Source organism: Lupinus angustifolius, chromosome LG08 (assembly GCF_001865875.1).
Source record: "Lupinus angustifolius cultivar Tanjil chromosome LG08, LupAngTanjil_v1.0, whole genome shotgun sequence".
Lineage (NCBI taxonomy): Eukaryota > Viridiplantae > Streptophyta > Magnoliopsida > Fabales > Fabaceae > Lupinus > Lupinus angustifolius.
In genome coordinates, this window is record NC_032016.1 from 6,940,421 (window position 1) to 6,952,943 (window position 12,523).

General features: G+C 30.8%; 2 protein-coding genes across 2 annotated transcripts; both read left to right on the top strand.

The window, feature by feature from the left end:
* LOC109353709 lies at window positions 2,009-3,398 on the top strand. Its single transcript, XM_019596068.1, has one exon. The coding sequence runs from the start codon at window positions 2,578-2,580 to the stop codon at window positions 3,376-3,378; it is 801 nt and encodes a 266-aa protein (XP_019451613.1). The 5' UTR covers window positions 2,009-2,577; the 3' UTR covers window positions 3,379-3,398.
* On the top strand, window positions 7,252-9,009 carry LOC109354080 (BI1-like protein). Its single transcript, XM_019596438.1, has 4 exons — window positions 7,252-7,649; window positions 7,930-8,043; window positions 8,296-8,453; window positions 8,568-9,009. The coding sequence occupies exons 1-4, from the start codon at window positions 7,388-7,390 to the stop codon at window positions 8,766-8,768; spliced, it is 735 nt and encodes a 244-aa protein (XP_019451983.1). The 5' UTR covers window positions 7,252-7,387; the 3' UTR covers window positions 8,769-9,009.

Genomic DNA, 12,523 nt, shown 5'->3' on the forward strand with positions numbered 1-12,523 from the left:
GATTTGTTCAATAACCAAAATTAAAATTTCATATAAAAAGGTTCGGTTGATAATGACTACCCAGATCGGAAAATAAGCTTAATGATGATCACTATGAGATTGATCATTGACATAAGCAGCTTGTGCACTCTATATCATAAGCACTGTCAAAATAAGTGAGATTAAATTATTTTACATTGGTGTAATCATTAATACGTACTTCTAAAGTCAATAGATATTTTCATAATTTTTTTAATCTTTCTTAAATCTAGCAAAACAAGTAAAAGTAATTTTTTCTGAAGGTAACACTTGTTATGCAGATTTCTTTAAGTAAGTAATCCTAGAACACTTACAGTGGTAATTGAGATTCATATATCTACTCAGCTCTATGTTTCAAAAGGAATTCTGGATCTAAAAAATAAATTTGTACAAATCTCATTCAAACAAAAAATAAGAAATTCTTCTTTGATTCTTTCTCATTTAATGCTTCAAATAAATGCGGTTAACAAAATTTTGAATAGTGTATTAAGTCTGGTTACTTCCATATAATAATCACTCATAAGAACAAAATTAATCTACTAACAGCGTGTTGAGTTCCAATCCAAATAAAATTTTCATGTTATTTTGCTTCATTAGGAGTTTTCCAATAATATAAATGTAAAAATTATGAGGGCAATCATTTGTGATCAATGTTAGTCCTATTTCTTGACAACTTCCACCTCCACTAGTCCATTATCATTGTCTTACAACACGATTATTTTACTATATATAATACAATTTAGATCTTATTGACAAAAAGAGTAGCACAACTCTAAAGTATAATAATTATTTTAGTGTGCATTTCATGTAGGATTAGATAGAAAACAAAATGTCATGAACTGTAGATGGTTGTACTCATGGTTACATCACTTTAATATACTATTTTGGTATGCTTTACTGCATAAGAGATTTCATCTTTCTTTTTCACTTTATATGTCACCAAGTTATTATTAAATGGAAGTGGTCTTTCATGTCTAATCCTGATGCTCTTTGGGTTAAGGTTATTAAGTCTAAGTATGGGTTGGTATCTGCGCCCTCGCGTTCGTTAGTAGTGTCGTCTTGGTGGAGGGGTGTGTGTTCGGTGGGGATGTCTAGTTTGTCTAGTAGGGATTGGTTTTCTTCCAATTTTGGTATGGTGATTGGGGATGGTTCATCTGCTAGTTTTTGGGATGATATTTGTTTTGGTCAGGTCCCGCTTCGAGTTGCTTTTCCGCGCCTGTGGTCGGTGGCTGCTAACAGGTTTTCTTTTGTTGCTGAGAATGGTTCCTGGATCAATGATAGGTGGGTTTGGGAGATTAGGTGGAGGAGGCCTCTTTTTGTGTGGGAATCGGCTTTGGAGAGAAATTTGTATGCAACTATTAGCCCGTTTTCTTGTGTTGTTGGTAAAGAGGATCATCTGAGATGGAAGTTAACCTCTTCTGGCGTTTATGAAGTTAAATCTTCTTATGATGTGTTGTTAAATGCTCCTCAACATCCTCTAGGTAATATTTTTAATTTTGTTTGGATTAAATGTGTTCCTTCTAAAGTGTGCTGCTTCATCTGGAAAGTGATTAGAGGATATTTGGAAGAGTGTTTATTCTTGGCTGGGGAAGCAGATGTCTTTGCCGGATAATTGCACTGATTTTTTCCAGCTTCATATGAACTTGTATAAGTGTAAAAAAGGGACGGATCTGTGGTCCATGATATGGTTTGCTTCTATGTGGTCTATTTGGATAATGAGAAACGAGGTTATCTTCTCTTCCAAGAATTTTAGTGTGGTTCATATTTTGGATTTAATTCAGATTAGATCTTGGACTTGGTTGTTGGCCAATAGTAAGTCCAACGATGTTTCCTTTTCTAATTGGTGTATGGATCCGAGGTCTTGTATCCTTCTTTCTTCTTAGTTTTTTCGTTGGTTTGTATTGGGTTAGCACCCCTTGTGCTTCTTAATATATTCTTTGCTTAGCAAAAAAAAAAAAGTTATTATTAACAGTAAGTACCACCATTGCCATTTTGCATAATAGCATATAATATTTTACCTAATACTCCTCTTCCTATAATAAATCTCATGGTAGCATCTCAAATATCTCTCTCATAATCCTCTCTAGATGCTTTCATTGGTAAAGCTTCTTTGGAATTATCCTTTTGAAGCCTTTCGGTGATTAGTTTCAACCACTTTCCCTTTCTTTACCCTTCATAAATCATAATCAGATTCTAAAGAAAAGGATCTATAGTCCAATCCAACCTCAATTCAAATCTTCCTCACCCTGCATAATTGTTCTTCTACTCTTGGAAGATGCTCCTACCTCACAAAAAACATCTAAAAAGCAAAAGCTGCAATTTCTGACTTCTCAGCCCCATCATTCTTCATTCCACTTCCACACTTCTCAAATCTCAACCCCTTCTCTCTTTGTGTCTCTTTCACTTCCTTTGACTCCGAACCCATCACCATTTCAACCAATAGCCTCACCCCACCTCATAAATTTTGAAACTTTTCGCGGCCACAAGGATCAAAACCAACACTTTCACACACATTCTCTCTGTTTTATAAAAACAGAATTCCCCTGTTTCAAAAAAGCCATGGCAATAGTACATTCTGAGATTTCAAGCACAGGAATCAGCCCTAGAATCTCATTCTCATATGATCTTAAGAACACAGACAATGATTTAGTCCCCATTGAAGATCGATCAACCTTGTGCCTCTTGAATTCAAGCTCTGACTTCGTGTTCTGCATTACCAATGGGTTATCACAGAAACTCTCTTCAGCTGATGAACTTTTCTCAGATGGAAAGATTGTTCCAATGGAAATCAAGCATGATATCAATTCTCCAGAATCATCGCATCAACCTCAAAAACCTTATCTTCCTATCTCTCAACCTTCAACAACAAAATGTACTGAAAAGAAGAGGCTCAAAGAGTTCTTATCCTCATCCTCTGATGAAGCAGAGAACGAAACAGAGAAACCATTATTGAAATATTTCTGGCAATTCAAGCGTAGTAGCAGTTTGAATATTGATACAAATCGTGCAAACAGTTTCATTCGATCGATACAGTTTCTGTCTCGAAGCAATTCAACTGGGTCAGCACCGAATCCAAACAAAACAGAGGTTACAGGGGAAACTCAGAAGCAGAGGTTTCGGAAACAGTCTTCTGTTTCAAGTAGAAGATCATCAGTATCATCATCATTCTCTTCAAGTTCAAGTACATATTACTTTTATAGTTCACCTTCTTTGAAGAAAAATGGTGGTGGATCTTCTGGTAATGGTGTTAGGATTAGTCCTGTTCTGAATCTACCACAAGCAAATATTCCAAAAGCTACTGCCAAATTATTTGGACTTGGTTCATTATTGTGTAATGGAATGGTTAAAAAGAAGAAATAGAAGAGGTGATGTTTTTTCTTCATTTTTATATTATAATTTCTCATTTATGATCAAATCTTTTTACTTCACCTATAATGATATAAGACTCCACTATATTCCAGTTTGATCAAAAGTTAATGGTTTGATTCGTGAGAATAACACATACCCCAAAGACTTAGAGGATACCATTAGTATTACAAAAAAAATCTTTTCACCAATAATGTGTTGGTATGATAGTGTAAGTCTCAACTAGATCCCAAATAAACCAAAAAAAATGGTTTCAATTTTTGTGAAGAACACTTATTATATGGAGCAACCGGTCCAAAACAGAATAATTTCTTACTCATAAAGTAAATGAGAGGATAACCTTAGTTATACTATCATGTAATATCAAAATGTAAATTGAAGGAAATAAAAATGCTTAGATATTAGGGCTAGAAAATTATTATGTAGGGTGTGAATTGTAATTTTGGATAGTGAAAACAACAATTGAATGGACAAAAATAATTGATGCATATCACTATGTTTTGAGCCAGGGAGACAAATAAACAAGGAATCCTCCTTTCATACTCTCCCATCCTGTTTCCCCTTCTATTCTTTTTTTTAAAAAAATGTCTTGATAATTAGAGTGATACCTTTTGTTCATTTCAAAAGTTATTGAAGACTTGGTTTAGGGTTTCTTTTGCCCATAAGTATTATAAATTAGCTGTTCAATGGGTCCCCTAATTTTGTTTTGTTGTGCCATCAAAACAAAACAGTTCAGTCAAAAGAAATAGGTTAGAAAAAGAAACCATTGATTATAATACTCTTTTTCAGCTAATTTATATAGCTGAAAATTATTCATGAGTCCTAAGTCCTAACCACCCCCAACATGGCCCATTATTTCTTAAAGTCACAATTCACAGTCTTAACCAATTGATGCCTTAACAGAAGATTATACTATTTTCTATTTTTTTTACTTTCAACATGGCTCATTCCTTGCATACACAATTCATGGGTGAATCACTTTATAGAAGATTAGACTATTTTCATGTCTTATTTCCTTTTTCCCTTTCTTGGACACAGAATCCATGACATAAGGTCCCTTTAAATTATAAATTATAAGCTAGTTAGAAAAGAATAAGTAGAATGAAACAATGGCTAATGCAAAAAAAAATCTTTCTTTTCTTTTTCACTTTCAACGTACATTTGTTTGCATCAAGTCCTAAACAGCAAAACTATGGTTAAATATGGTGCAATAAGAGGCTACATGCTTGCTAAAGGGCACCAAATACAATAAGTTCCCACTTATTGGGATCTGAAATGATTGATGTACATTTTTTTTACCTGGGCAAGCGGAGAGATTGTCTCTAATATTTGAGCTTTGATTCTATGGTCATTAAGTAACAACTTTACCATTATATCAATGGTAAATCTTTATTTCTTAGCAACCATGCAAGAAATAAAAGAAGGGAATTGAAAGAGCAAAAAGAGAACAAAATATTGAATTTTCATTATTTAATTGAATTATGCACAAAGGCAAAGTGCAAAGAATTTATACAAAGAAAAATTTGCAGTTGCTTGAAACTCAAGCTACCATTTAAAGTAAAACTAATCCTAACTATCATAACCGAAAACTATTTAAGAATGGGTCAACTTCATCTTTAACATCTCCCTAAAGCTGGAGAGTGAATATTATTAACTCTTGGCTTGGGTATAAGGTAGCAAACGTGAAAAGTCGGATCTGGAGTTAGGAAGAACCACCAAACTGTTGAAAGAATGATTGTTTCTTTTCTTTAAGAATAATGCTCAAGGAGAATACCATCTTGGTTTCTTGGCATGATGAAATATGAGCAATTTTACTCAAGAATAATAATAGAAAAGTGAGATGAAATATGAGCAATTTTGCTCAAGAATAACAAGAGAATAATTGGGCAATATTTGCCTTGAGAATATTGAGAAGAATTACGAGAAATATAGGCAAAATTTGCTCAAAGATATCAATAAGAATTTAGAGGTATTAAGAATATGAAAATTGTAAAAAAGATTGATAAAGAAAGAAAGACTAGTGTAAAGATTATTGATTTGTGATGTTGTTGTTGTTGCATCTTATGCCAAGAATGAAACATTTACTATGATCTCAACAATCAATTGCTTCTTGGTTTCTCTACTTGTTGTTCATGTAATGGATGTAGTTCCTATTTGCCTTAGACTTTGGAAGTTTATCAAAGATTTTCATGTTAGGGTCTTTGTTTTCCCACTTATGCAACAAAATTGGTTTAACATAATCATGCATATTTCCCGCAAAAAAAGGTTAGATTTATGGACATATGCTTCAGTAAGATATACATCCTTCCCATATATAAATCTTTTGCATCCATGGATAGAGCAACATAATTCTCAAATGGCTCAACCATTAACTCGGCAGCAAGCAGCTCTAAGAAAATGAAAGAAGAGGGAAAAAATATGATGAATAGATACTTTGCTCTAATACCATCTTAGTTTCTTAGCAATCATGCAAGAAAGAAAAGAAGGGAATTGAAAGAGCAAAAAGAAGAGAAAATATTGAATTTTCATTATTTGAATTGAATTATGCACAAAGACAAAGTGCAAAGAATTTATATAAAGAAAAATTGGTAGTTGCTTGAAACTCAAGCTACCATTTAAAGTAAAACTAATTTTAACTACCATACCAAAAACTATCTAAGAATTAGTCAGCTTCATCTTTAATACTAATTACTTTTAAATTGAAGCCTAATTTATGTAAAGAAACAGTAAAGCTAAGACTAAGAACTAATAAAAGAAGAAGGAAACTTTGGACCATTTTCATGAAACAGTTTTGGACCATTAAAGATTTCTAGTCGTCAACAGTATCTCAAAATGAATTGTAGGTCCATAAAAATGACTAATCAATTCAATGGTGTGATATATGAAATTACCTCTCATAGAAATAGTTAAGCACAACTCAGTTTCAAGCATAATGGCCCCATGGTCTCAAACTGTTTCTTCATCCTCAAACCCGAAGCCTCTCTCAGTTTACATGCTATTTAAGTCCATGCAGTTCCAAGTTACTATGGTGTCATTGCTTCTTCTCTCTTAAATTAGACTTTCATATATTTGAAAATTGATATTGTTGTCTTATATATGTATCAACTATCAATCCTATTTAATTTATGTGATTGTGTTGATTTCACAATGTGGATGACATGGTTCTATATCCATCATGGAGAAAGAACACTTAAATAATACATGTGTTTGGCCATGTGTGGCAACCACAATGGAGAAGATATTTTTTTTAATTATAACAGTCACCAAATCAAGTATACCTTAAGAGAAATTGAATGTGATGAAGAAATTTTTGTTTTAAATTTTCATTTATTTAATTTAAAAGTAAAATTAAATCTAAATACTTACTTTTTTTTAATATCATATGTTTGGAATTAACATATTTACATATTTTGTGCTTTTACAAGTCACCCTGACTTGTAAGAGAAACCTAAAGTCATACCTAAACCCAAGTGGAAAAATAACCATTCTATAAAATATTATTAGTTCCTTAAAATATATTTATTTAAAGTTTTTAAAATTCTCCTTTAAATAACTACAAATCAATTTAATAATAAAAATAAAACATATTATTTTATAACATGCTGGAGCAAAATTGAGGTGTCACAAAATTACCATTCAAAATGAACACGAAGATGCCATTTGCCAAATGATTTTAATAACCGTTACAAATAATAGTAGGGATGATAGTATATTCTAATTTTTAATAACAAAAATGCTAATAATAGTATGCATATAGTTGAAAACAACGATGCAGAACTAAATATACACTACACAGAATCACACGCAGTGCTAATATTAAACAAAACCATTTCCATATATATACATGCATGACAACCTTAGATTAGGTTTAAAACAAAACATTCTTGTAAAGAAAAGAACACGCTATTGTAATAACATTTATCATAACCATCATTTCTTTTTCATATATCTTTGTCTTCTGATTTCGTTGTGTGAATCTCTCTTATCACCTTTCACCAGCAACATGGGGAAAGGTGATATTGAAGCTGGGTTCTCTCAAGGACATGCAAAGGACCAAAGCAATGGCTTCTATCCATACATGATAGAATCACCTGAACTTAGATGGGGATTCATTCGAAAGGTTTATATCATTATTTCTACACAATTGCTTTTCACTGCTGCTTTTGCTTCTATCTTCATCTTCTTTGAACCTGCAAGGCATTTCGCACGTTACAATCCTTATGCATTGATTGTCTTATTTTGTGCCATCATTGTCACAATCATAGGTAAGTAATTATACCCCCTCATCCACGGCTTCTATTCTTTTAACATCATCTCTTTTATTGAACGTTGTTGATTATATATTCGCATATCATATTTAACAGCACTCAAGTGTTGTTGATTCTTTTCCACTTTTCATTTAACAACGTTTAATACATGGGCTCTAATGAATAAGTGTTGTTAAATGCGAATTCGTGTATTTGCTCATCCAGGGTTTTAGTTGAATCTTTTATTTCCTTGGAAGTTAATATCTTCATTTCATAATTTGTTTTGGACATGTTGCAGCTTTGTTAGTGTTGAGCAAATTTTACAATAAACACCCAGTGAACCTCTTTCTTCTTGCCCTATACACTTTGGGAATGTCAATTACAGTTGGATTCTCTTGTGCATTTTCCAAAGGTATATACATCTTTATTCTCAAATCTCAATATAAATATAAAATATATAATATATATATAATCATCAAATTTCTCTAAAGTGAGCTTCATCATAAAGTGGACCAATAAATTTGCTTTCATATTCTATTAATTAGAGTGTATTGAGATTTTAGCTTACTTTAACAATTAAGATAGATAAATTTACTTACTCTACACTATATCATAATATATAGATATAGAGAGTAGAGTTAACGTGTGTGGTTATGGAAAACAGGAATAATCATTGCAGAGGCTGCATTCCTAACTGGCGTGGTGGTTGGTAGTTTAACTCTCTACACATTTTGGGCTGTTAAAAGAGGCACAGATTTTAGCTTCCTAGGACCATTCCTCTTTGCTTCCCTTATGGTGTTGTTAATGTTTGCAATCATTCAAGTAAGTATCAATTTGATCACTAGTAATTACTTTTACGTTTGTGTACTTTTTCATTTGATTATTTCTCATAGATATCTGTATATATATGTATTAAATGTTGCTATTTAATTATAGATGTTTTTCCCTCTTGGACCATTGGGGCGCATGGTATTTTCTGCTGTGGGTGCACTATTAATGTGTGGTTTCATCGTATATGACACTTGTGAAATCATCAAAAGATATAGCTATGATGACTACATTTGGGCTGCTATTTCCATCTATGGTGATATTATCAACCTTTTCCTCTACATTCTTACACTCTTGAATGAACTATAAGTCCAAAGGTTTTAACTAGGTTTTCATTTCCCATTTCCCTCAAAACCTTCTCATTCTCTTGTGGTACAAGGAAGGCTTAAATAGCTGAATTGTAAAATTATACATCTTTATTATTTATTGTTTATTAAACATAATGTTTAAACCTTTTTTAAGGTGCTATTTTTTTCCAATTAAGCTTGTATATTGAAGTTGATTGCAGAGAATATGATTTCTGTGTGATTGTATATCTCAATAAAACAAATGTGAAGTTAATAGACTACTAATATCTAACAAGTGCTATAGTTTATTGAAATGAAATTTTAAGGTTGGCTTATTATTATAGCATCATGGTTGAAACTATACACTTTGTAAGTATTGTAGAATAGAATAAAAAGTCATAGCTGCAGTATTCTGTTGAATCATATTATATGATATGGAACACAATCATCTTTCTTCAAAGAATTATTCTTATAAACAAAAGAATGAACTATATTAATCAAATCAAAATTAGCATTTCCAAGCAACTATATTCCAATTAACTTTTGTCACAAAAGTTGTAAGTAGTAACCAAACTTATTCAAGTCTGAAGTCTCACATTGGATATACGGGGAGGAGTGAAATAGTTTATAAGAAGGAAATGACCATGAAACTAATGTCTTAAGGTTTTGGTTCAAGACGTGGTGTCTCACTTGTGACTCTTCACTCTTCCTAACAATGGAACTCCCCATGGTTGGAGACTCTCCGATCGCAGTCTGTCCCAACACAAACATAAGCCTTCAAGGTCGCTAATCACAATATATTACCTCTACAAAACAAATCACATGTAACAGTTAATTCACACACAACTCAATAAGATAAAAAATAAAAGCAAATGGGACAAAGTATGAAGTATCATAGTAGTATAATTCATTCCCTTTGACATGTCTACCAAACAAGAAGAATAGTGACATATACCTTGCCAATTTTAGGGGCTTCAGAACCTTGTATGAATTGAAGCTTTGGTTTGGCCTTCAATGCTTCGTGCTAAAATGCGCCATAAGTGCTGATGGGATTGGGAGTGGCGAGAGAGTGAGATTAACCACTAAGTTGATGTGGGGATTTCGTAAACAGACTATTGGTTTAATTCTTGGTGGTCAAGGAAACAATTAAGATAAATTATCATCGCAGATTTGTTTACATTTAGATAATTCTCTGTTAAATCAAAGATGGAAAATGAAAAAAAAGGAGGTTATGAATTTTGAGTTGAATCGAGTGAACCAGTTAAATTATGTTGGTTCATGGTTTTATTAGAACACCTGCATTTAAAGAGATTAGGGCATTAGGCTTGACAAGGATCTTCTATCCAAAAAATTTATCTTTTTTTGTCCTTATCCTATACACACTAAATAATATAACTTTATATTTATATTTTTCCATTTAATTAAATAATACATTTTAATTGGCCTGAGACACACAGATAGGGACATAAACCGAGACAACAGATTTTCGTTCGGCTCAGACAAGGATCCTCTGTTCCAAAAATCCTATCTTTTTTTGTCCCTATCCAATAAATACACGCCAAAAAAAATAACTTTGTATTTATATTTTTTCTCTTTAATTAAATAGTGCATTTTAATTGGTTTGGAATACAAATTGGGACACGAACCAAGACAGCGGATCTTCGTTCCTTAGGCTCTAGAAATTTAATGACTTAACTTCCACAATAATGAAGATTTATATAATATCATCTACTATTTATTTTTTATTATTTTTATAAATATTAATGATAATAAAACCTAAATAATATAATAAGAATATATAAAATTTATACATTGTATCTATATTTTTTCTCTCTTTGTATGATGATGATTTGGTTTGGGCTTTTATAGTCAAATCAAACTATAATACATGTGTCACTAGATAAATCAAACCATTTTGAGGTGGATGGAAATGTTGGACTTAAACATGTATCTTTTTTACATTTATATGCAATTCATTGAATTATAACTTGACTCTGTAGCTAAGATTCAGATGTAATCATATTAATCATTAACTCATTGATGTTTACAAAGACAAAAATCAGATTTCAAGATATACCGAAATCCTAAAAAATTAAAGAATTAAAACAAAAACATGTTAAAGTTTTAGAAACTAAAAATATATTTAGTTGGATATTATTTATTTGTTGTAGTTAATTTCACATTATTGATTCATATATAAATATTTTATGAAGTTTTACACCGAGTGTTCACTTACTAATACAATTCTCATATTTTATCCATTCTTATAATCAATTATGTCTAATATCAAACACGTATGAAAAAAATATAAGGTTTGTTTATTGTTATTGTTTAAAATGGATTAATATTTTTTAGTAAAGACCGAAGTTAAAGGGGGAAACTATTTAGGCATTAAAATTTGAAACATTTGATTCCTAAAAATATTAGATATTGATTGAGTTAATCCATTTCAAATTAAATTTCCTGGTCAATTTTATTCCTAAACAGAAACTTTTACACCGAAGCTTGAGATTTTTCAGCATCAAAGTGGGATTTTTCGTTGTTTTTAAAGATCAAAACATATCCATACTTTTTATCTGGGTGAATTTTGGATTTTTACTATAACAATACGAACAAGAATCCTTTCTATTAATGATGAGACAAATAATTATTTTTTATTATATTTTCAATACAAAAATGTGATTTTATAATAAATAAAAGGCAAATAGTAGATATGTTCAATAACAATCTTTTTTCTTGGTTTTTTTATTTCTTGCCTTTGCTGGCTTTACAAGATTTTTTTCATTCCTTTGATATTCTGTCAGTGGTTTATTTCAATTTCAATTATCTTCATCTCGTTATTTTTATCTCAATATAAGATAACTCATTCTTTTAATATGTCCTTAAAAATATTTGGTTGATTATGTAACTATATAATTAGTGGCCTGACTATATTTTTAGTCCTTGTTTTTAGTATGTGGAAATAAAAATAATAACAGTAAATTACAATGATACCCCTGAGTTTTAGTGAAATTACAAAAACTACTCCTCACTTTTTACACAAACCTCCCCTGATTTGTATACTTTCATTACACTGATCATCACTGCATAAGAAATAAGTGTAATATTATTAACAAAAAATATGATAAACGCAATTAAGTTAAATAAAACATAATATATTGTGGAGACAAATCCAAATAATATATGAGTCAATATTTCTTTATTATTTTAAACAATAATAATTACTATTGATCGAGCGATTTAAACAATATTTCTTTAGAATTGTTGATGCATTTTGTAACAAAAAATAATAAGATACATTGATTTATATATTATTTAGATTTTGTTACACAATATATTTGTTTAACTTAATTAGATTTGTCACATTTTTTGACATTTATTTCTTATACAAGGGTGGTTAGTGTAATGAAAGTATAAAAACTATGAGAGATTTGTGTTGGTGTAAAAAAATGATAGATGATTTGTATAATTTTACTAAAACTCAGAGGATGTCAGTATAATTTTACTAAAACTCAGAGGATGTCAATGTAATTTAATCAAATAATAATTACCATGATTGTATGCAATCTAATTTATTTTGATTTTCTCAATAGCTAAAATCTGTGAGTGTCAATTTATTATCTTTATATGATACTAGTATCGTCTATGTGTGATTCCAATCACGACTTGACAAAACTTAGCTGAGAACCACGATATAAGTCAACATAAACTAAATACAAGTATATACTTTTATAATGCAAAACTTAAAATAACTAACTTTATGATTATATTTTCTTA